A 26,322-nucleotide genomic window follows, 5' to 3' on the forward strand; every position below is an offset into this window, starting at 1 on the left:
CTCCAGTAACTTAGAAACAGTGTCAGAATTTAGAGTTCAAAAGCCAGCGGCTGCGTTTGCTGCAAGTGCTCTTTAATTGAACTGCAGATCGAGACCTTTTTTCCCAGAAAGAGGATAACTCTGAAAGGCTGTTTCCCTGACAACTCACCCAGCTTGGAAAGACGGTGCCCCGTCCTGCTGCCCAGGTGCATCCACATGGCAGACTGCAAAGTGCTGGGTGATTTCCTGCATATCCTCGAAGTTGAAGAGAGGATTGAAGCAAGTTTTATCTTAGGAAGGAAAAGAAAATGTGGAATAATTATGCTGAAGGGAATAGTGAGTTTGCAGCTATAATAACATCATGTATTAACCTGTCCTGCAGGTTAATGAAAAGTTCGTTCAATCACATGAGCTATGAGTCTCAGAAAAGTGGCAGTTCTATATTTCTAACAAGGGAACACCATGAAAGCCCTGCTACAAAGCAGTCAGTGCAGGAAACCTGAGCAACTCCTTCCCCATGGCCAGCTAAGCATTATCCACGTTATTTTGGTACCTGTTTAGAAGTACCTACTTGGTACTCCAAAATTAAAAAAAATATATATTTTTAATGCAAAGTTAAATTACTAATAAGGTGCAGTCAGGAGTATTCATCCCTGATTTTGGCTTAGATGAAATTATCCATTTACTTGCCCACTCATTTTCCTTTGGATTGTGTCAGATGGAGGAAAAAGGTATCCCAGGCTGCGATCGTGACTTCTGCCCAAATATTGCAAGATAAACAAAAGTGTCCTTCTGGGATACTCAGTGCTGTAGGCTCCCGAATTTGACGTGATCTGAGTTCTGATTTTTAAGCAATATTAATGGGGGAGAGGGTTAGCTTGTTTTCCTCCTGGAGTGGTAAGCATGAATTCTGTAGCAGCATCTTTGAGATGCTTAGAAAACGGTTCAATATTCTGAATGTCCTCACAGACCAACATACAAGCAAAATCACTGCAGAATATAAAACACTTTTTTTTTTTTTAGCTAAAAGCAGCTTTAGGAGAATATGTAGGTTTGGGAAAAGGTTTCTCCTCTTTCAATGGGAGAGAAAGTTTATTTAGCTTAAAGACAGACTAACTCTAGGAAGAAAAAAGTCTTATTCAAAGATTTGACCCAGATTAAGCTCTGCCCTGATCCACTGAAAGTTCAAAATAAAGTAAGGCAGCTCCACAAAAAAACAGGCAAGAAAACAGATTTTTTTTCTTATGAATAATATCTGCTGCCCAGCAATAGCCAGACTTTAAAGATGTGCAGGTGGTTTAAAATGTAAATATTGATGAAGAAACAGTAACAAACAGTACTGGTGAAGAGAACAAATTAGAGCAGATCTGGGTATTAGGTCATTATATTCTTGGATATGATAGATAAGATAAAAGTCACTTAAATTTATTTTCTTAGCACTGGCTAAGGACACAATGCCAGATTTCATTTTGTCATATTGATTTGACCTGTAAATCATATAAACCCACAGTGGCATAAGACTGGTTATCAGACAGGAACCTCAGCACCAGCAATGTTGTTTTCAACCCTACCAGCAATACACCCTCAGCCACCCCTTGCAGATGTTTTTACAGCATTTATACACGGTCACTATGAGCTACCAGAGATGTGCTCCTTTAAGTGAAACATTCCAATTATTTACTTCAGGAGGATTAAAAAAATCTGAGAATTCAACTTGCTGTAAGAGAGGAATTAGGTACCATCTAATAGGTTGCAACGCACATGAACAAGGAAGGACCTGGGAAAGGTTTCCAAACTGTCGGCACTTCCACACCTTTGATTAGGGCAGTAGTGCTAAGGAAACAGGCCATAGCTGTGATGTTAAGTAAAAAGTCTACTTACGATTCAGCCCAATGTCATGGTAGGTGAGGATCGCTGGCCGGTTCCCTCTGGGAGTCCCACACATGGTAACATGGACCGAGCCATGCACAGTCTCCACATCTTGCTCCTGGTAAAGAACAGGAGGAGTCTCTCAAGGGTTTGTCCAAGTGCTCCAGACCTCTGTCTGACCACAAGCACAAGTCCTGCCCCATCCCAAGGTCTGACCCACCTCTGGGGGGTCTCCTCAATTCCCATGCAAATGCACCCCATTCTTCCCTATGGTGGGGACTCTCTGCTGATGCATTACATTCAGCTGTCACCTGTTCCAGTCCACTGTCAACTACAGAAGCACATAAACTATTTTAACTAGATGCTGCAGGAGTAGTTAAGTAGTTGTTAACTCCATTAAAAGGCAGCATAAGAAAAAAAAAAAAGGCAGTTTAGTTTGGTGCAATGACACCTAAAATAACAACAGCTCACAACTATGACTGTCAACATTTGCAAAAGTGCAATTTTTCAAAAGAAAATACTTATGTTTTCTAGAAAAAGGACTTTAATTCAGCAAATAGCTACTATTCCCCAAATAAAGCAGTATTAATTAGCCTTCATTCACCATAAAGACTGTAGGGTCTTGTGATTATAGTAGCGTTCCCTGATAAACATGACAGCCACATGTGTTAGCTTTATGGCTTGCTATGTACAGACCTGAGCCTAAACCCAGCTGTCTAAAGTTTGCTATAGAGCAGCATTTCCGTGAAACAACATATAGAAGCATACTGCTGTTATTTGACATAACAGAAGTTTGTACTATTTAATGATCTCAAAGCTAATGACACATTTATTATCAAATTAAGGTCTCCCTGAGTACCATCTTTTAACTGTTGGATATCCATGTAAGTTAAACGTGACTTGGGTTGTACTAACATCCACAACATACAGAACAGTTTTGTTTCCTTTGCACTTGAACTTCAGAGAGGTATAAACAATCTGCTACTTTGCCAACATGTATAAAGCGAATCACAAAATAATAGTTACCTATGACACTTATTTACAGTACTGTTACACTCACATAACAGTCAAGTCAATATATAGTTAGTAGCCAGTCTTGGCATCTCATCGGAATATTTTATTTACTGTACAGGACACAGATATCCAGGTCATTCAGTGCAGTGCACTGTCTGCCACTGCTTGGGCTTGCTTGACTTGCTCCATGCAGTAATGTCCGGAGGTAAAGTCCAAGTTAAATTTAAATCTATTACAAATTATACTGTAGAAATCAGGACCGTACAGCCTCTGCAAAAACCTTTACAAGAGCAGAGAGAAGCTCTTCAGATGTCTGAAGTATTAATTCAACCTAAATCTCACCTTGTTAATTCAATACACAAAATACACCACACATTTTGTGGAAAATAAGGCCACTAGGCAACACCATTCCAAATTTCACTTGTTTTCTTTGTAATTACGCACTTACATCAGTTTTAAGGTACAATCATAGCAACAAATCAAGCTCCCCCACTCACTTGCAATCTGAGTATCACCACCCTCTGAACTATGCTCCACTAAAAACACTAATGTTCAGCTCTAATGTCTCCTTAGAGACTCACTCTTCTGCATACTCACTGCATTATTTAGCAGGTAAGCTGTGTCTTCCACATCCAGCACCATCTTTAGGCAAAACAGGGTGATAAATCCAGCAAGTCAGACAGTGGACAGTAGCTGGTTTCTACTTTGTCCAAGTAGGAAACTGGGTTATATAGACAAGCTGCTGCCCTGCATAGGCTTATGACTCCCATAATGCCCAGCCAGAAAAACCAAAACAGACTAATTCACGAGGACGTCATTCTAAATAGGATTTGAGTCAGGTTTGACCGGGAGAAATACTTACTCAACAGAGCTCAGACATCAAAGATGAACTAAGTCTCTGACATACAATGTACAGAGTGCCAAATTTCAAACCTGGGATTAGTACAGTCTTTCCTTTTGCTGTTTCTATCAGGTTTTGGTAAGTTTAGCTTCATTTGAGGTTTTGTTATCACAAATGGTAGAACACCCCAAACTTATTCTAAATGAAATCAGAAGCAAGTTCTTTCCTAAAAGCCAGGACTAAAGTTTCCAGTGAGAACACAAAAGACTGAAAAATTAGTGTAAGTCAGAATAATTCTCCACAATGACAAAAATAAGGAATTGATATCTGAAATCTAGTATTTTTAAAGTAGATAAGCAACATTTAGTCTAAAGCATTCCTATATCAGTCATACTAATGTTACTGTATGTTTCATTTTTGGCAGAAATAGAATAATTCAGTAAGAGATTTGCAGTAACAATAGATAGCAATTAATAAGAATAGTTATTCGTAACATTAGCAATTAAGAACACTAATAGCAATTAGCATTTTCTACATTCTGTCTTTCTTCTGTACTTAGATAATTTTCAATACAAAGCATGAAAATCAATAGTTTGGCAAACTTAACACCAGAAATGAGGACAAACTATATTGTGTAACACACCTGCTGAGTGTGGAATATAGAAATTATTTCCTCCTCCATTAGAGACTAAGAGGCAGTTCATGTAATCAGATTTTATTGCTAGATCCTTCCAGTAACAGCACTGACAACCTAGATTGTGTTTTCTTGGAAGGGACCACCTTTCAAGATTTGGGATCCTCTTCCTTTGTTCATGAAATAAAACAATCTGACCATGGTAGATAAAGCCAGACACTTGAACCTTGCACATCCCACTGACCTCCACATGTAATTCTTCCTGGACTGGAAGCCTGAGTCTAGTTCAAACTCAGTGTCAGCTAAAAATAGTTCAAAGGTGGCAGGTGACCATACTCCTAATTACAGGCACAAATCACAGTCAGTTTAACAGTTGGGTTTAATTCCTTATTATCTTCACAGTAAGACTTCCCTAACTCAAGAGGGTTGTACTATTTTCCATTAGTGCAAATTCTTAATGGTGAATACCAAAACGTTCTCCTAAAAACCAATCAATTCCAAACATTTTCTTTGGTGACATGAAACTAACAACTTCACAGCCCTATTGATCCTATTAAAGATCAAGAGATTTGTCTACAGGATGTAGGGATGGATGTTTTCAAAATGCAGAGCACTGAAAACAGATGGCACCACATCACAATCAACGTCAACATTGTAGTAAGAGGCTCTTCACCAACTGATTTGTATTAAAACACTATCTTGGAAAAAAATCCAAGGTACACTAATCCGATAGAAGGATAAAAACAAACACACCATCTGTTCACATCTCTCACTTTAACAGAGGTGCCGTCTTATCTCAGTGCCCTAAAAACACACACAAAACTACTTTTGATACGTGCGATTTAAGAGAGGTTATCTTAGTCTGACAGAACTCATCCATTCTAATGCAGAGGGTTTTTTGGTCAAGTGACATTTTTTGAAAATTTATCATGAGGTTAGAAGGGGGAGGCAATTTGTAAGTCATTAACACAGGAAAACTCACTTATTCCTTACTCTCTCTACCCAGGATAAGGAAGACATGGGTTGAGGAACATGTTTATGAACAGGCTATTTTCTGCAGTATGGGATATGCAACCAAAATATTTTAGATAACTAAAAAGGAAAACAACACATACACTGCACATTTTGCTAAAACCGCCATATTTTATATCCTAAGGTAAATACTGCATTCCATCAAGATTATTTTACAGCTTGCAAATATACTTAATCCTCTATTACCATCTCATGCTTTTATTTTAATTAGTAATATTATGCCTGTTAAATACAACTCCCTTCTCTTGCCTCAGAACTGAGGGAAAAGCTTCAGAGCTTTAAAAAAGAACTTAAATGGCTTTTTGTTTGCTAGAAGACACTGTATCTTAAGTTTATATTACTTAGTAAATTTAATATACTTGTACCTGTGTATGCTATTTTTCACTCCTTTTTTCAACATGTGATCTTTTAATGTGGTTTTGCAATGTGGGGGTTTCAAATGTGCTTTGCCTTGAAGTTGTTTAGCACATTTCCCTAGCTTTTTCTACTCTAACAGTTACTTTGATTCATCTTACATTCTTCTAAAACTCCAATGCCCCACCTTTCCAGGCATTTTTCTCCTTTTTATTGTTGTTGTTGTCTTTGGTTTTGTTTGTTTGTTAAGACTTCTTTTGCTTAGTTAGTGAGAAAGCAGCCTCCTAATGGACTGCTCACTTCTGAAACACAAAACTCAGAGAATATGTACAGTGACAAGCAGTCGGGTGTCCACTGGTTCCAATGTCACCAAGCTAGAGAACAGGCGAATACATTAAACTCCAAGGACAATTAAAATGTGTTTGGCATTAAGCCAACATAAAACACCACAGGGCACACTGCCCTGCACCAGTTTATCATTAATTGTGCTAAACCAGGTCTGGTCAGGAACGCTCTCCTTCTTGGGAAACGGGACCTTCGCTTAAATTTTCATGTGGGTGCCACAGACAGACATATGGACAGACATACAGACAGTGTTGACTAGAGAGAGCTCTGAACAAGATCTCAGTTCTTCCACCTCTTGTCTTGGTCATCCCCTAGTGGCTCCACAAAAGTTTCCCTGCAGAGAATAACCACATACAAGTATGTTTAATTCAAGTCTGTCTAAACTGTCATGTAGAGCCTATTTATTTCCAAGTCTGAATAGCTAGATAAAATTTATTCTTGGAACCAAAACACCTCACAGGCAGTCACTACCTTTCACCACTGGCAGAATGACAGTTATTAACTTAACACTGCATAACTTGTCCCCAAAAGGACATAGCAAGTTTCAAGGGATATGGTGGACACCCACATCCATACACAGGCATTAAATAAGGAACTCCATCCTGCCGAGTGTTGGTCATCTTCCCTGGCCAGGTCCATCCTACTCCCAAGAGTGGCTCAAGGGACAGGTGGCTCATTAGGAGTACACATGAGCTTCAGTGTCAGTCCCAGTGACCTGAGTCCTCCAGGGCTACACACAAACTTTTCTAATGAACCAAGTAATCAAGGCTCCAAACCACCTTTTTCATAAATCAACCAAAGAAGAACTGAAAGACACATAGGTAGGATACTTGTGGTTACCAGGACCAAAGTTAAGCCTCCTTTGCAGCAGCAGTTCTTAACATAACAGATTAAGACTGTTCTTCCACATTTTTCCTTCCTGAACTAAAATTGCCAAAGATAAAACTCAAAGAGAGAAAGATCATTAAAAAAGCAAGAGCTGGCAGAACAGGGCTAAATGACAAGAACTGCTGGTCTGGATTAGTGACAGTTAATCCAAAACATGGAAAAAAACCCAAAAAGGCTTAGAGATTTTGATCTTGCAAGTTAAAAAATCTATATATACACAAGGTTTACAAACCAAGCAAATTTATTCCAAGAATAGAAATGAAATATAGGTCACTTAAGGATTCTTAATCAAAATACTGCAGTATTGCTGTTAGCAGACTTAATCTAGGATTCAGATTTATTTAGAACAAGTGATCAAACTGGAACCAAACAGAAAGCTGCTCCAATGCTGTGTACAATCCTGCAGGAAGCTGCATGGTGACAATTTTAACTTACATTTATCAAGACTTCAGGCAGTGGCTTTCATCATTAGAAAGGATGTGAGGGAAGATTCAGGATTAATGTAAACTACAGTTTTACTATAGAAGTGAGAGCCACTGAAAGATGGAAAAGATATTTGGGATAACTGCCTCCACTTTCAGGGGAAAGACTGCTGAGTTTGTGCTGTGTTTTTGACCAATTTGCATAGCACTGAACTCAGATATAGACAGGTGCAAATAAAGTGCAAGACGCTATGATGTACAGAAGGGTTATTTCCTCCAGGGACCTAAGCCTGCACTTTCAAGATGCTAGAACAGTTTAATAGCTTTCCTTATTCCGCACAATCTACCTCCCTCCCCACACCCCTTTGATAAAAATAATACAGCCAGTGAGCGCCTTTCCCAACATATACTCCTTCCTGTCCTCAGCAACTGGAATTCACAGCTCACTTCTTTTGTCAAGGCAGGTACAGGCTCGCTGCTCTCCCTCCCAGTTCAACCCAGTGCTACATCTCCTTAGTCTCAGCTTAAGAGCCAGAGAGGACAAAGTTCTCAGTAGGAAGACCAAATGGTGATAAAATAAAGAAGGGGAGTAAAGTCACCTCTCAAAAGGATGTCACATGGGGAAAGTGGAAAACCACCATTTGACCTAGTGGTCCACTTCATGAATACTTACAATCTGGCTGTAAATAAGCATGCAGAAACTACCATCACTCCTATTATAGGCAAAGTTGATTGCTTAATGCTTTCTACCACTCCAAAGGCTTCAGGAATCTTTTGGAAACTTTTAGCAGCATAACAGGATACCTCGAGAGGGACATTTCCTCTGAGGAAATGCACACACATGACTAATGAAAGCAAATTAATTGGGAAAAGTGTGTGTCCATGAGGGCGGGGAATATTTTGCTTTCACTAACACAGCTGACGAATCTCATTTTATTAGCAAAAATAAAGCTGCTTGCAACCCAGCCACCTCTTTTGGATGAAACTTTCTCAGTTTTGGTCTGAAAAAACCTCCTGCAGTCCCCTTCACGTTGCTACATCTGATTCCCATTCAGACCTTTCTTCCACAGTAACACTATTTCTGGTGAGCAGTCAGTCGTTTCTGATCACATTTTGCTTTTTTCTCAAATGTCAATTCAGTTTCCACTTTTATCAAAAGAAAAAAAAAAAAAAAAAAAACACCCCACACCAATCAAACAAACAATAATAATTTTACTTACCTGAACATCGAAGTCTGGAAGAAGGCGAGTGATAGCCTGTGAAGAGATTTTTAAGTATTAATGCAAGTAACTTCTGTAGATACAGAAATCTGTGCTGGGACATGTGTGCTCAAACCTATCAGTTCTGCAGCCAAGAGCTCTGTCCTGTTCCCTTCACTCAATGCAAGCTCTCTTGCTGAACGTCAAAAGTTCAACCAAGAGCTTTCACCCACTAATCTTCATGAAGAACATGAAAGCAGTAAAACACTAGATTAATAGGTCAGCAAAATAAAGCACAAAAGCTGGTACAGCTTCAGTTATTGTTAAATCACTGGGTGAGTTGGAGCAGTAAAACACTGAACTTTTCTCCATTGCTTATTGTAGGCAACGGCCAGCCTCAGTCCTGCCTGGGATGGAAAGACACTGTCAAACATGCATTAAGTCCTTGCAACTCATTACTAAGCAGTCATTACTGAGATTTGGTTACACAACGTGAAAGGTTGGAGAGGTTTTATCCCAGCCAAAAACAGGTCTTGTCATGTTTCGGAGGCTGGCTGGACAGACAGGTCCATTCCAACCTGTGATCAGCCATCACTACTACTGACAAGCTCCTACACTTGTTGAGGATCTCCACCAGAAAAGGAGTAAGGTGACATCTTCCGCATCTCCAATAGTCTAAGAGGTTAAAATTTCAAAGGAAGAAGTGTTGTACAGTCACCTCCTTTTATTAAAAGACAAGGAAGGAGTCAAGCTCCTATTTCCACTGAAGGGCTGAAAATAGCCAATCCAACACTTTTTTATGCTGCAGAGTAGCCATAACTTGAAAAAGAAGATAAAAACAGAGATGAAAACTCAGGATCCTGGCAGGGAGGGCATGTAGTCTCAGGAGCCCAGGTAAATTAAGGATGGAAGCCATCAGAAGCAATACAGCTACTGTCTTGGGCAATACCATCTCAGATGGCAGACCTCAAAACACTGAAGTCCAACCCATAATTACGACAGGACTCAAGAGTCATGATCTTTAGGTAATTAGGCAATGTCTTCTATATATAAAGATGTACCCGAAGAGTTGACTGAGCGTGTGGAAGCCATTTTACACGACCCTAGTTTTAGACATTATGCTGAGTTTTAGTCTAACTAAACTATTGTCATCATGATCTTTTAAGCATAGCTAGTTTCATACACTGGTGTTCCAGTGGGGTCCAGACTTGAAATGAACAAGTACATATAGCACCAGTCTAAACAGCATAGGAAATAAGCCTCCATCATTGTCCAGGAATAAAGGCTCAGCTATAGCAGAAACATGGGCACAAGCCAGAATGCAACTGTTAACCTTAGAATGTGCTGAGTGTCTTTCAGGGCGATCTTTTCCACTTTATCTAAATACATTAAATAACATCCTTCACTCAATGTTAAGAATGGCTGCAGAGGAAATCAAACTCTCTGCTGGTTTTCCCAGGGAGACAAAACTTAAGGTAACATTGTGAATAAAATCATATAGGGCTCATTGTCAAGATTCCAATTTTTGACCTACAGGCTACAGAAACCCAAAAAGATAATCAACGTTTTGAGATAGTTCTGAACTTTGAGGCAAAAACATTTCAGTTCTCACAGGACATCTGCTTTGTATCTGCTTTGCTACTACTGAACAATATTGGCATTAAAAAGGGATCTTAGTTTCTGAAAAGTTTAAGCACTGCATTCATTGGTATCCAAACAAGCTCTGCTTTCAGGCAATGTCCTTGGCAAAGGAGCTGTGTTTAAAGTTTCTCTAGCCATTTCACTGCAGTCGCAAGTAGAAATGATTTTCTGAAGTGTTTACACAAAAGAGGTAGGGAATAAAAAAGAAAGTAGCAGATAGAGCCATGAATAGTTCAAGTGTAGAAAACCAGCAAAAAACCCAACACATTTATATACATCATTGTCAAGAACTACAATCACTGGGAACAAAAGAAAAATCTTAGTTTTGATTCAAGGAAAATAAAAAGTTGAGAGGTTCCTTCGCATATTACAGTGAATTATTTGCTGTGAATATAGCACAGAGAATTGCTGCCACCAAGGAGTCAGACAGCCACAGGTTTTTGGAGAAAAATGGTAAAAAAACAAACAAAAAGAAGCACAACAACATTAAGCAAAAAAAGGAAAAGGCTGAGATGTTTCTACACTGCAGTCTCAGAGGAATGGCTGTGGGCTGTGCACATCCAACATGCTGCAGACCTCTTGCAGTTTGGCTCTAACTCAGCTCAGAGCAGCAGTTGTACCTCCCAAGTGAGATGCACCCAAAGGAAAAGGAAAGGCTCTCTCTGTACCTCCTTGAAAGGCACCTGACAGAGTAAAGTTTCCAGCTCTACATTGATAAGTCCAGATGGATGGATGCGCATGAGGCTGCCCAACTGGCACCACCCAGAGCTTTCAGTATGCAGAAAAGAAAAAATGTCACCACCAGACTAGCTCTAGAGAAGAGTATATCCAAGGATGATGAAAAAGCAAATCATAAAGGCTCAGTTTTGTATTATGTGAAAAAAAAAAAACAACCCAAACCAAAATAAAACAACCACTCTTATCCCACCTACAGTTTCTTTGACTTGTTTCTTCCATACGGTATGTTAGAACTAATTTAAGAACACATGCGCAGTTCAAACAGCAGCCCTGAAACAAAACACATAAGCAATAAAAAGCTTTAAAATAATTACCTCCTCCTTTTCCACTAGAGGTTTCACCTCTGCAAGGTGAGCATCCTGGTACTCTGTTGACATGGTCAGTAGCTGATATCTGCAAAGATGAAAAAAGATTTGTTCTCAGCTTGCATCAAAGATAAAATACAGGAACAAATAAAGATCCTGCTCCACCCAACACCTCCCCCGCCATGTCCCACTGTCTCAGGTTATAATTTAAAAGACCTTTCCAAGAATGGTATGAGTCTCTTGTAAAATGCCTCCCTGCTTTATTTATATACACACGCCTGCACAATATGAGATTAAAGAAATGTTAAGGCCGCAAGATCAAAGAAAAGTTTGGCAGCTTCAAATAGAGGATGCTGAATGAAACAGGGCAGGGACCAGCACAGAGAGCCACGGACACTGTCATTTCACAGGTGAATGCAGGCACAGCCAAATCTGCTCAACCACCTTCTCCTGAAAATAGCTTGAATACTTGTATCTGGGTTATTTGGTTTGTGTTTGTTTTTTTGTTTGTTTGTTTATTTTTCCAAAACTGTCAAAGCCAGGAACAAGATTGCTATATCCTACTCTAGGAAAGAACCAGCATTGTGATACCCAGCCCTCATCTGCAGAAAGCTTAACTGGGAACACGGACACAGCTGAACCCCAGAAGAGGTGACTGTGGAGGTTGTGCTGCAGGTACAAGGCATCTTCTGCATTAGGACCAACAGGGGTCTCAGTTAAGTGACCACATCAGTCCAAACGGGGAGTTCAAAAGAAGAATGGCACGTTGTCATTCTCTCGACAAAGACAAGGTGTCAGAGGCAAAGGGCTGCTCCCTGCAAAGCTCTGAGTGACCAGAAACTGTTCTCAGAAGTGATACCAAAACTGTTTAAACAGCAAGGTGGAGAAATGCATGTCAGGTTCATTTTGGGCATCTTAGGACAAATTCTTAACTACGTAACAATAAAACACATATCAATTATTTACTTACTAAGAAAAGTTTAGAATTGTCTCAAGTGAAGCATATGAGTAAGTGTACTGCAAGCAAAACAAAAAGCTGAAACATGTTGAAGAATTATTGACTAAATGCAACAGCAATTTTTTAATTATTAGCAATATTGCTGAAGATAAGTATAAAACTACAGAACAAAATTAAAACTGATTCTTTAAACCACGATTTCCCACCTCCTGACTAAAATCTGATTTAAGCCAATCAACCCTGGCTACATAAAAGGCCTGGTGCTCAAGAAGGGCTGTGAAGCCAACAGGAGTATTCAGAAGCCGTCACTGGCAGCAGCAGCAGCATCATTTTTACTCTGCGCCGTGGATTAACGCAATGCACTTTTCCCTGGCTAAGATGCTCTAATGAGAAAGTTTGCAAGAGGGTTGGATGCTGTAGGAAGTTATGAATTAAGTGGCACACACAGACTAAGAAAGTTAATGCTGAAATAATGCTGGCATCCATGCACACGCAAACAGATTCAGGTTTTAGTAACCCTTCTTGCTAGGTATGCAATTGGGTGGATTTTGGTAAAAATTAGGCAGGGGATTTTAAGCCTAGAGAAGTGTTTCATTAATATTTAAATCCATCATTTGAGGCAAGGGGACAGGAACAAAACTGACCCCATTGTCAGTAATTTGCAATCCAAATTTATAGCAAGGCACCAGAGATACTTGAATAGTCTGAAGACCCAAGACAGAGTTAATTCCCCAGTCATTCTGATCTCCCTTTTTCTCCTGGTTTTCCAGTAAGTTTTGCCCCTTACAGATTTTAATCACAAAGAACAAGTAAGAAACAATTTTGTCAAAGTTTCAAGCAACTGCAAGTGACATTTTAGAAACAGTGTCACATATTTTCACATCTATGTAATCTGCTATTCCACACAGTAAGCAAGTGGGCATGGCAGAGACGGAAAATAAATGCTGATGTAATATTTGGAGGTCAAAAATATTCACATGCAATTGCACCTAACTCAGCTGTTCGATTGCTTGGTTTTGGTGTTTTGGGTTTGTTTGTTTGTTTGTTGTGGTTTTGTGTTTGTTTTCATTTGTAGTTGTTTTGGGGGATTTTTTTTGTTTGGTTTTTGGTTTGGTTTGGTTTTTTGTGTGTGTTTTTTTTTGTTTGGTTTGGGTTTTTTTGTTTGTTTGGTTGGGTTTTTTTGGTTTGGTGTTTTTTCTTTTTGCAATTCAGCAAATTTTGCTAAGACAGAAATGACGCCTTAATCTTGCACCTAATTCCGCAATAGGGACTAGAAGGGCAGGAGATTGTTCTGTGTTTTACCTATACAGAAGGAAAGTAAGAAGCCAGGTTTCCTGCAGTTTCCCAGTAAGAAGCCACTCGGGGAACAAAGCCACAGTTAGTGTTTGTGGAAGAAAGTTGTTTACATGGGACAGTTTCAGATTTTCAGGGACTCAGAGCATTGACTACAAATGACCAAATAACTGTGCCAAAAGGAACAAGATGGATGCCTTTTATAGCCTTAAAAAACAATCCTGTTTTCATAATAGTTCAAAGTAGTTGCTCTATGTTTCCGAAAGAACCAGCACTAGGAAGTGCTGACCAGCAGATTACACGACGGTCATAAAGTCTACCAAACAAAAGCCCAACATGTACCACATTCTCGCTTTTGGAAAGATACCAGACCTTGGAGCCACATAATGTTTTCAGATCAGGTATTTCCAAGCTCTGGGTTTTCCTTCTCTGCATCAGGAATACCTGAAACATTCCTAACAAGAAACAACCTTGTGATAAGGCAGCACAACAACATGCTATTTGTTCATGAGAGCTGGCAAACAAAGCCCCGCTATCTGACAATACTGTAAAAACCATCTTATTTTCCAAAGAAAAAGATGCTGGGGAAGTCTTTTTGTACCAGCCATGCTCATGCAAATTTTATAATCTCTAAACAGGTGCTCTGTGCTCCCCTTTTATGTGACAGGATAGCTCAAAGTGAATTTAACTGCATAACTCTCCTCAATAGACAACCACACCAGCATTCCTTTATACACATTTCAAAGCACTTGCCTCACAGAAGTCTTCAAAAGACAAAGTTCATTTATATTTGCAAGCAGCACTGTAAAGTTGCCAACTTGGAGAAAAACAACTTTTTTTCACTCCACTTGGCCAATGCAGCCTGCTAAGAGGTCTCAAGTTCTCCCCTAGAGGAGAACACCCACCACCCTGCACCCAGACATCAGTTAAAATTGCTGCTCAGAGCATTAAGTTTGCAAACAATCATACTTCTGACTGAAAAAAATAATTAAAAATAAAAGTTTAAAGCACCTTTGCAGTTGGTAAAGTGTTTTAAAACTGATCACATATCTACATTTTCCAACTAGCAGGAAAGGCAGCAAACCACTCTCTAGGAAGCCAGGGAAACATGGAGAAGTCATCTGTGCAATATTGTATTCACTAATTCCATTCAAAGAGGCTTTTCTGTACCCATTCCAGACAAAATCCACTGCTCCAAAACCACCAGAGCAAGTGTCATAACCAAGGTGGGTAGCTCAGGAATCATTTTACTGAGCTTGATTATTTTGCTCTTAAAGGTTCTGCGCATCACTGCTGGGAGAACAGTCATCGCTGGAGCCTTGTTTTGGGAGCAGGAGACACAAAACAGATGGGCAGCCTGACTTTGCAAAATGATGTGCAAAGGAGCAAAGAAGCCACACATCAAGCCATCCATCCTCAAACACCAGCAATGTCGGAATCATAAGTACCAAGCATTAGGTAATCCCAATATACATGATCAAATTCATTCCAAGCAAAGAAGCAAAACAAGTTCAAAGATCACTTTAACTTCATTCTGAAGACACGCATATGGTTGTCCAAGCTTGTACCACCGTGTCCATCATCAGAGGTGGTCTCATGTCCATGATGTGCTGGAGGAACTGCCGCCAGCACTACATACTCTGTCCTCATACCCAACTGTTTTGTATTTACATTCTACAATTGAAAACAAAGAATAGGAAAAGACTCCTTCCTGAGTGTTTCATAAAGGAGGTAATTTCCTTAAAACAACTTTTTTAAACACAGGCAGCAGAGATTATTCTCCTTTTGAATACTGGTATACAGAAGGGTGACCTCACCAGAGCAGCCTGATGGCATTGCCATCTTTGCAGGCTGGGCAAGCAGGAGGGACAACAATGACTTTACACATGCGATTAAATACTCATGAGCATCCAATGGCAAAGAGAGGAGGGAGAAAGCCGTGGGCACTGATGGCCACAGCTTCCAGGCACCGGTGTTGCTCTCTTTTGAGAGAGAGAGACACCACGCAAGACTTGGGCTCCATGGACACACATGGGAGGTGTTTCCAAGCCTGTCACATCACTCTGCACTTTATCACTTGAAAGCCACAAGGGACTTCAGAGCTCAGTCACCAAAGCAGGTAGGAAGGACATGGGTGGCAATTTGAGGATTTGTGCATCTGAAGCAGCTCAAAACACTATCAAAGAAGCAGGGATGAGGCAAGGATGGAGAGCTAAGATGACCCCAGAGCTGTGCAGAAGTTGATTAGCAAAGATATCCATTACTTTCAGGTCAGAAAAAAAGAGGAAGCAGCTCAAGCCTCTGACAATAAAGCAAGTAAAGTTACTGCGATGTTCGAGCAGCGTTTGAGCCTTACATACAATCAGTTAGACCCCTTCCAGTCATTAACAGTAAGTGCTGCAAACTAGTCTGAGTGGCCCTAAAATAAAAAATGATGGTTTCTGTAAACTGAAGAGCAGCTTGTAAAAACTTGTCTCCACTAAACAAGAGACAGGTAGACATCAGTTAATAGCAACCAAGTATGGTTATCATGCACAACACACTGTCTCATTAAGTGCAGTTTACATTTCGGGTATTTTACAATAAACTTGACAAATCTAATGCTCCTGTTTGTGATTCATTTCAAAATAATGCATTTTGCAAGTGTCCAAAAGAGTTAACGCGTTAGCATCTGCCCACACTATGCCCTGTTTAAGCTAGTCTTTGTTCAGGCACTGCTGTCACGAGGTCCTTTGTGTACTGAGTTACTGATTTTCCCTGACATAGTTCTACACAATAAATCAAATAAGAGGTTTCAATAGAAGTTTCTCCCCTTTAAAACAAAACAAAACCCCACAAAACAAAACAAAAAGAAAAAACAAAACCAACCAACCAACAAAAACCAAACAACAGAACAAAACAGATGACTTGACAGTTAAGTATCATCTGACTGAACCATTTGAACAGCAAGTATCAAAAGTTGAAGACACTAAACTACCTGTGACCCTCTGGGTTTCTTTAGACTTAGGTGATACATGACAATCTCAACTTGCAACTAAAAGTTAATAACCTGACACAAAGCAAGCTTAGAAGCGTAAACCTTAAATAACCTCAAGTTTCAAAACAGAAAAGGTCAGGACCTAAAGCATTAAATTAAATAATACCAGGGAACTGAAACAACTAGGCTGTCCAGTAGCCTCTGATTCACATATGTCCTGTGAATAACCATCACCGTCACCCAGCCCTCTTCAAGCACAGCACACTGCTCATACTCAATATACTTGTTTCTTTCTAACCTATTTGCTTTCTATTTCCTTTCAAACCCCTTTTGTGAGCTACTCCACCAGCACGCTTTAGTGAAGGCTGTAGTGGAAAATAAGAGCTCAGGCTGGCATCCAGAAAAAAAAAAAGGTGGGTTTTTAAGAGCATAATGTAGCGTAACAGTAACTTTCAAAGCCAAAAAACAAGAAGGGCTTAAAGTTTTAGCCATTTTAAAGTTTTGACTTATGCTACATGCTAACAGATCTAATTAGGAAACCAAAATGTTTTAGCCAAGAACTTGAGCCCTGTGCCAAGTCACAGCCAGGTGAAGCCACACAGAGAGGACTGCAAGGATAGACCCAGCAGCTGGTTCCACGAACAACATGCCAGTGTGGGTCCCGAGCATCTCCCACAGCCACCCTTGCCTTCGGCCTCTGCATACCCATGCAGTTAGAAAGATAATATCTCCAGGCTCATCTCCAATCCTTTTCTTCTGGCTGTTTTTCACTTGTGCGACTGGCATCAGTGCCTGTACAGGCGCAGGGCTGTTTGGCTGCTATCGCTCCGGTATCGGACACAGCCTTTAAACTGCCAGTTCCTCACACCAGGGACTCGTTACTCTTCACAACATGATATGCTCTGGCAGCTGCACGTTGATAGTAGCACCAAAACAAAGCAAGCTGGAAGCAGCCCTTCATCCTCCACAGATGTTGTGCAAGGAAACTGTTGCAAAGCAGTTTGCACAATCCTCTCGCTGTGGGATGCAATGAAGAATGTTCCTTGGAAAGCTCAGGGTCCTCCCAAACTTCATGGGAGTAGAAACTGGCTGTGGGAAGGGTTGGTGTGCCAGCCAAAGGACATGCTGCTGTCCCCATCTCCCTTGTGCTGGATACCCTTGTTGTCTCCTCCCTCACCCCAATATAATAAGCAGTTGTTCTATTCCTAGCCAGCAGAGAAATTGAGAGCGTGCAATATCTTAGGGCTTTTTTTTTTCCTGTTGTAGCAATCCTTAATACTACCTACACTATAATATCATAATTCCATGAGGGACACATTACAAAACCTAATGAAGTTATCTGAAATTTAAGTTTCTTCAGCAACTGGCACCTGAAACTGCTTCTAGTCATACCTCTGTGAAAAGTGGTTATACGCAATAACGTGAAGTTTCTTTAAAGAGATTAAAAATAATTGTGATTCCCAGCACCTGGGAGTGGTGTCATCCCAACCTGTGTGCTCACTGCTGACGTGGCTGTGAACAGTCCTTGCAGAGCGGGATGGCACGGGGTGGGTAGGGGAATCCAGGGCTTTTATAAAAATTCCTACACCCTAGCGGCGGCCTAAGTTTATCTGGAAACACATAATGCCCATTTGTACTGGTGCCAATATTGTCCTCCAGCTGCAAACGACTCCAGGCTGTGGGTGGCAGCACCACAGGATGGAAAGTGTGAAGAGCAACCAGCTGCCTTCCCAGGCTTTGTTTTCTAACCCCACCAAGCCAGCCTGTCTCCTTCCACTGCCTCAGCACCCTCCCAACATCCTTCTCTGCATCTGTCCCGCTCCTCCTTCAACTGACTGCAAAAATAATACAAAGAGTAAAGGCGATGCATTGGTACAGATCCTGACACCTGCCTTGCACCTGGGTGCTAGGCTGGGATTCGGGAGCAGATTAAATAACGAATACTACAAAGCTGCATTCAGCATTTCATATCACGGAAGAGACGGCTTCTGCCACAAAGATTGCAGTCTAAGCAGACAAGAAACAAGCTATTGTTCCTGAGGCTCGCCAGTGTCAGGCCATGCTCCCCACCCCCTCCCACTCTCGATCTGTCATGCTTTAATAGCTCATAGCTTCTGCTCTCTTGCAACTGCTTCAAAAAGTGGGTGGTTCTATGCAAGTCAGAGGCAAAAACATACTGAGATTATTCCAGAAGGGACAGTCTTGTAGTATTCTCAGAGATGAGGGACACTGTCTGGCTCTCTAGGTTGCACCCTTGCAAGTACACAGTGGTTTATTTTTGTATGTTTTTCCTTTTGAAGTTGGTGTTGCAAAGATGAATACATAAGTTACAAAACATCACAGCTGAGGTTGATGATGTATCTTAATTTACATTTATTCTGTAGGTCATACTATATGGGTTACAGTTTCACAGTACATATACAATTTGTTGTACCACCTATTGAAATTGCTTGCTCATTGCTGTTACAAGTTCTCTTTATAATCCTTGCCAAAATGCCTGGGCTGAAGCTTTCCATGACAAATGTCAGAGAGTTCTTGTTTGTTTTTGAGGAGGAAAGTATAATTTATGGATATTATTTTGTTCCTGTGAGCTCCCAATCCCTTTTTTCCAGGATGAACTTTAGCATTCTAGTTTTAATCTGGACTCAGACTTTGCACAAAAGGCCATTGTGTTAGGGACACATTCTTCCCAAGAAAGTCATAAAATTAGCCATTATAAAATTAGCCAAATTTAAGCATTTGCACATGCTGAACTACTTGGGACTAGATCTGGGTAATGGTCTTCCATTCCCTGCAAGCTTCAGCACCTAGAGATACGATATGGTCTTCCTAAGAGCTGGAGCATGTTCCTGCCTGTATCACAAAAGATAGGACTGGTGATGGAGTTTCTAACTCAGCACCATCCAGTGCCAGAATACTCCTTGTTCCTCAAAATAAGGCCTTTCAAAATTCTTCAAAGTGGGCCAAAAGCAATTCTTCATCCTCCACTGACTTTTTTCCAAAACCTTTACACATCCATGCTCCAGGTTAGCATCTATTACATCAGGCAGAAAACTTACAGTTATCACTTCCCAGAGGAGTTGAAGTTATGCAACCACACAGAGGAGTGAGATTTTCTACACACTTCATAAATTTCAGTATGTTTCACATGGAAAAAAAAAAAATGCAATGCTCCTAAATCATATCATAGAATCATCCTGGTTGGAAAAGACCTTTAAGATCATTGAGTACAACTGTTAACATAACACTGGCATTAAACCATGTCCCTAAGAACCTCATCTATGCATCTTTTAAATACCTCCAGGGATGGTGACTCAACCACTTCTCTAGGCAGCCTGTTCATCTAGGAAAAAATAATATTTTGAATTTGCCAAAATATGAAGTTCATCATAAAACTCTGCAATGCCTTTATTTCATAGAATAGTCACATAACCCAATACATCACAACTTTGTCCAAAGACACAAATGTATCCTAAAATTTAGCAGGGATATGTTACATACAATGCATAAAAAATATGTTGAGCGCATTATAGAACTATAGCAGTAGGAATAAATACGACATCATTAGCTTGACAAGGTGCACATGAGCTTCCTGAAGGAAGCAGTGCAATAACCCATAGCAAGAGCAATCCTTCCTTCCCTAATAGTGCATTTCCCGTCTGGATGTCCGCTTACTGTGTTCACAAATACGGTTTCCTTTAAAAGCTGCATTCTACTTAGCTGATTACTTTTCCATTTCACCTTGTGCCTACCAATAAATACACTCATATATAAAAAATTACGCTACCGTTCTCTTATTTGAACACCAGTGCCTTCACCTACAGAGCCTTCATCAGGTCTATTACAGTTTAAGATGTTTATCACTTAATTTTTCACTTCATGAAGATTGGAGTACCTTAAAGTAGACAAGTTGTAAGAGCTGTAAAATGGCAAAGAGAGAAAAAAAAAAAACAACAACATACATAAAAAACAAGGGATGAGTGAAAGTACATGAAAATATTTGTTTTACAGTCAGTTTTTCATGCTGCACTAACTCCCAAAGTTTGCTCTTTCCATTATTTTTTACGTCATCCATATAGTATTAGCAGACTGGCCTTACCCAGCCATAGTAGAAAAGAAGCTAAAAGAGCTGTACATTTGAAGCTATACTTAGTTCAGACAGGAAGCAGCCAGTTAAAGGCTTGGAAAAGTAGAGAATATCCAGTTTTAAAAAACAGGGCTCGAAAAGGAAGATCTGCATTGATGAACTTCCACCTATCAAGAGAAAAAAAAAACCTGACTGGCAGATGAAAAAGATATGTTAAATTTGTGACAATTAACTGAAAGGAAGTAGCGCAAAACCCAAAAGAAACATAGGAAGTGTGATCAGCCACACAAAATAAGAGCAGTAAAACTGACATGCATCCTGCTTTGTACAAACAGATACAGCTGTGGAAAATTTCCTCAGCACGGGCAGCACGGTTGTGCATCAGCAAGCACACTGCGGAGCACCTCTGCATGGAGAACATCCCATTTGACAACCAACTGCTGGGCATTATCCAAAGACAACACTCTCACGGCAGCTGGGAAACAAAACAGGCCTGATCCTGCAGCAGCGCTTTGCTAAAAGCAAAACTAAACTCATCTCCCTCATTGTCCAATGTAGGAATTTGCATATTCAAGTCTGGAACTCAGATACTTGCAGGCTTTACCCTCTGAGCGCTTGCTGTGCTGGATTAAATAGTGAAAAATGGTACTGATTCTCACAGACACTCAGTACTGAGTTTAACTATGTCAAAATAACACTTCAATGATGCACGATCACATATTCAGGAGAAGGTCTGAATGGTTCCTTATTGCTGCTCCCATTCCACAGCCAAATGGAATTAATACCAGGGGTTACCTGCTGCTGCCTGGTCCTGCTGAAGTTACCCAGGGCTCTGGAAGTGACACAGATAGGAAAAAACAAAACCAAACACCAGCATTTGAGAGAAACACCAAGTTCAATAGCCATTGATTTCCAAGAGGCCTAACCCAGATTTTACTCATCTGTAGCAACACTTGCCACCAAACCTGAAAGTGGGATTGCCTTCCTCTCAGCCTTTTAAACAGTTTCAGAATACTTCCTATGCCTTTCCAGTACTGGAAAGTAACTTACTTGAACCTTTTGACAGATGGCAGAGGGGTAACTATTGCTTACTCGACCTGCTAACAGCTGGAGATCTGCTCCCCAGACAACAGTCCAGGAAAGTTCTTAACTAAGAAGGTTGCAGGGGCAGCACCATCACACGTTAGGTAAACTTATAAATTTATACCTAAAAGGGCAGTCTACATACAATACAAATGGTATTTATTTAGCAAAAAAGTGACAGGACCAAGTGGGCTCTTCTGCACTTCTGCCTGAGATTTCTACATGCTGTGATGCAACACGGAAGTTAAATATAAATAAACTCTAGCTGGAAGTCATATTTAGTCTCAAGAACCAGCATTTCATCACTATTAATACCAAGCAGTTGCATCTCCTGGGTTTCGGAATGTTTTCTTTTAAAGTCTTCAAACCAGAGCAACTAGAGAAAGTCCCTCTTGCTGCACCCTGCTGGGACTGAACCCGTTTTCCCAGGCTGTGCTCAACCCTGCTGCCTTAAGCTTCCAGCTTTAGGCGTGATGTAAACACTGCTGATCCACCACAAAGCAGAATTTGTATTATTTTTGAGAGTTTCACACTTTCTGGTTGTCTTCATTCTGAAGAGCTCCAAGTCAATTTCATCACTTCTGTATCCTTTCTTTCACTCTTTGTCTAGTTTGAGACAATAAAAGCAGGAAATGTCTCATTACATATATGCTCCATGTTTTGTGCAGTAGATTCGCAGGCTCTGCTGAGGTTAAGTGGAAAAACAGTATTTTCTATGGGAAGTTAGAAGTTTGCCAAAATCCCTTAAGCTGATCATGAGAAGATGTATGTTGGACTTCAGTCAAACAAATGAATCACTTAGATTTAAAAATCTGAATCAAAGAATTTTTCTCACAACAGTTACTGTTAATCCCACCTGAACTACAAGAGCAAATTACTCGACTGCCTTGTAAGTGTTTTTAAGGACCAGACTCCCACACCAAAGTGCTTCCCAGGGTGCAGTGCGATCTCCCCATGTAACTGCCATGGTGCAAAAAAGGAATATTCAAAAGCAGAATATCTCCCATTAAAGAAAATTGGGGAATCCTGCTGCTTTTACTGATCACTCATGCAACCTACCCAGATGATCTGTCACTGCTTTAGCATTCCTTTTTATGTTGACAAGAACAAAAAAGTCATTGTGCAGAGGAAAACCAGAAAAACTTGGTCTGTTTTTGGTGGTGTGGATGCTGGTCCCCAAGCACAGGCAGACATATGTGGCAGTGTTCCCTCAACAGTGGGTGTAATGACTTTGGCCACTGCCAAACTCTGTGGACACTTGACACTTTGACATCTCTGTCCCGCTGTCACCTTGGGTAAAGTGGCCAATGAATGTAGGGAGTCAATACAGAAACCCTTCTTCCTAAGGGAAACAAATGAAAACCCCAGCTTGTCAAGCCCTTCTAGACGCCTCCACCCGAGACACTTTGCACAGTGCCCATTCTCAAGGGGATGATGAGTTCATCTCTCAACTTTATTGTAGAAATTTTGGTTTAAAGTTTTCTAAGATGAAATTCATCCCGTTCAGGTATCTGCTGATCTGCAGTGCAAGGAACTTATACTCAGAAGTTGCGGTCTGCAGTTCCCCAAACCGTTATGCCATGGCATCAGTTCAGTTTATACTGAAAAATGTCAGAAACCATACACACCCTAAGCAGTCTCTCCTTACTACATTGAATCATGTTTCCACAGTATCTGTATTTTCCATGTCAAAACACACACACCAGTTCCTCCTGAATACATTCATGCATTATTCTTCTTGAAAGGCACAGCACTTATTAGTACTCAGGGGACTGTACAAACCTTTAAGGAATACTTCATTTTTGCTGCACCTACTCCTGAGTTTTACCATTTCATCCACAGTCATTAAATTCTTGCTGTGCACAGGACAGTGTACAGCATTAGCTGCCTGCTGTTTACTCAACTACTTGTGAAAAAAACACAGTGATTCTATGTCAAACTATGTTAGACTCTAGGTAACAAAAGCACCGAATTTTTAAAAACATGTCCCCAGAGTCAAGTTCAAAGTGCAACAGCTTAATGCCACTGGCTGAAGCTTTATGTTGTGTCTGTACACAGCCAAGGCTAAAACCAGCAAGGCAGGCTTCTCGCATGTGATAGCTCCTCTTTACAGGTTATTTCCACTTCTTGCCCTGAACGGTGAGTTTTTCAGCAGCTGTGTATATGTGACACAATTCAACATACCAAAAAAAAAAAGGCAAAAATCCAGAAAACATCAAAACAGTGCAACACCTTGCAAAGAGTCCAGACAGAAAGCTTCAGGTTGTCTTTGACCTGCACTACAATTGCATTTTCTAGGTTCAAAATACAGCTCCTATTTAAACAGACAACTGAGGAGAAAAATCTCCCAATAACATAATTGGTAAATACTACTATCTGAAGCCTAAAGGGATCCTGTTCTGGGGATGGGGTGCAAAATCAGGCACTGTGGTCTTTATAAAGCATTGGGTAAGACAACGAGCAATGCCAGTTTCCAAGTGTTTCATAGTCACATATTGGCCACGACACAGCGGAAAGCGCTAACCAAAACATCTCCCTTAGCAGAAGTGAAATCACTTATTTCATCAGACCCAGTCCATGGCTGTGCCGCCACTGCAAACGCCACTGTGAAGTGCTCTGAACCTGAGCAGTGTCTGGAAGCACAGCTGGCAAACTGCACTTATCATCAAATACGAAGACAATAACCCCACCAAAACAACTGCTAGTTAAGGCTGGACACCAGTCAACCCTGCCCTCTGCGTCACATCCAGCACAGGGCTGCGAGAGCAGAGAGACACGATCAACAAGCGCCCGGAGCGAACTTCCCTAGGAGAACTATGTGCCTTCGTTTCACAGCTGTTTTCCAGCCCAGTCCACGCCGCTGCTGCCAGGGGAGCCCGGACCGTGGCAGCAGCACCCAGCAGCTGCCCCCACCACCGAAAAGGGACGGGGCGCCCCGTCCGCTGCTCCTCCCGCCAGCGCGCAGCCACCACCCCGCTAATAGCCCCCGCTCCCCCGCCGGCTGCTCCCTGCATGGAAGGAGGTGGAGGGGGAAAGGGATTTATCGGCAAGAAAAAGGAGCAGGGTGAAGCAAAGATGCGCCCTCGAAGGGGCTGCGATGCCCGCGGCGGGGTGTGGGTGGATGGATAAGCAGATGCATGGATGGAGAGTTAGGTAGATGGATAGGTAAGTGGATGAACGCATGTATGGATAGGTAGTTAGATGGACGGATAGGTAGGTAAGGAGGGAGCCTTCCTTACCTGTTGCGGTACCGCTCCCTCTACACTGCCACCGTCGCCGCGCTCCGACCGCCGCCCGTCCACTGCCGAGGGGAGGATTTATAGCCCGCGCCCCGCCCGCCGGGAGGCGCTGCCCGCCACCGCCGCCGCCACCGCCTCCCCGACGGCAGCACGGGGCGGGGCGCCACCCGTTCCGGGGCTCCGCCCGCCCGTCCCTGCGCCTCAGGGCTCTCCCCGTTGCCCGCAGACGTTTGCAGCGGTTAAAACCCGGATGCCTGGTTTGCATGGGGTCCCTAAATATCAGCGGGGGACCGTGGCGGTCGCCCCTTCCTCCAGGTCGCGGGCTGGGGAGACTGTCTTCTGACATCCCCTTCCCGGGCAAGCTTTGGGAGCAGAGCTTGGCTGAGACCTGTCGCGCGGCTTCCCAAAGGATTACAGTGACAGGAAGAAAGGGTTTCACACAATTTGGTGAGAAGAGGCAAGTGAGTGCAAGGGGTTTGCCCAAGGACTGAATGAGTAGCAGTCTTGGAAAAAGATGAGCAAAAGACTGAGAGAGTGGGGTCCTTGCAAAGGTGGTCAAAATTTTGCACACTTATGTACTGCTATGGAAAAATAAGTCTGCTTACCAGATCCCAACTTGCAAAATCTTGTGCTTGTACATTAACATGACTACTAGGAAGGAACTCTGATTTCAGTAGAAACAAAATAATGTCTTCACACATTTCTGATGAAGTTCAGAGGGTGCTGCAAATGCTGTGTGAGTTTCCCAGCTAAACAGCTCTTTGGCAAGAAGCACAGCTAATCGTTTATTCCAAAAAGAGGCCCTGGCCTGCTGAGTAAAGAGTATCCCTATACACAGCTCTGCGTGTAGCCACCCTCTAAGGGGTGGATGTAACTGTGACAGCCTGAACTGCTTGTTCTATGGCTTTTCTGTAAAGCACCGTTGCCCCATGTGTGTGATTTCACTTAACAACTTCACTTCTATGGCAGATTACTGTGACCCAAAGTGATGAAATCCACAGTATGTTATCATGTAGTAGCCTTAGGAAGATATCAGAAATTCTTGAAACTGTTAAATTCTCTGTTTTCTTGGCTATACAATAAGCTTGTAAAGTCCAGTCTATAAAGGCTTGCTGCTGTTCAAATCCATGTTAGCTTCTTTCCTAAATCAGCTTCTGCACCTGAGTCAGAGAAGTGCTGCCTTTGGAAAGAAGAACCCTGGAAGCCTGATTCCTTTTTCACCACAAAATAATAGGAGACCATGTTGTGCAGCAGTAACTCCGAAATATTACTAAGTGTAGAATAAAGGAAATTTCTTATCATATTTTCTTAGCTTTGATTAGTTAATGTTTGCAAGGGTGAAAAGTATTTCTAAAACAAGAGAGAAGCATTTGTCATTCTAAGAGAGTGCTTCTCTGTGTTTGCTTTGTTTTTTTCATCATAAA

The 26,322-nt window shown here is 41.3% G+C and overlaps 1 protein-coding gene across 1 annotated transcript in view; it reads right to left on the reverse strand.

The window, feature by feature from the left end:
* NDRG1 (N-myc downstream regulated 1) overlaps window positions 1–25,044 on the reverse strand; it is a 39,507-nt gene extending 14,463 nt beyond the window's left edge. The window contains exons 1-5 of the mRNA XM_065054454.1: window positions 24,899–25,044; window positions 11,271–11,349; window positions 8,599–8,634; window positions 1,861–1,966; window positions 149–269 (exon numbers count right to left, since the gene is read on the reverse strand). Coding sequence (XP_064910526.1) covers window positions 149–269; window positions 1,861–1,966; window positions 8,599–8,634; window positions 11,271–11,333 — 326 coding nt within the window. The 5' untranslated portion in view covers window positions 11,334–11,349; window positions 24,899–25,044. The remainder of the gene's footprint in view (window positions 1–148; window positions 270–1,860; window positions 1,967–8,598; window positions 8,635–11,270; window positions 11,350–24,898) is intronic.
* Window positions 25,045–26,322: the final 1,278 nt, after the last annotated feature.

This window comes from Columba livia, chromosome 2 (assembly GCF_036013475.1).
Source record: "Columba livia isolate bColLiv1 breed racing homer chromosome 2, bColLiv1.pat.W.v2, whole genome shotgun sequence".
NCBI classification, from domain to species: domain Eukaryota; kingdom Metazoa; phylum Chordata; class Aves; order Columbiformes; family Columbidae; genus Columba; species Columba livia.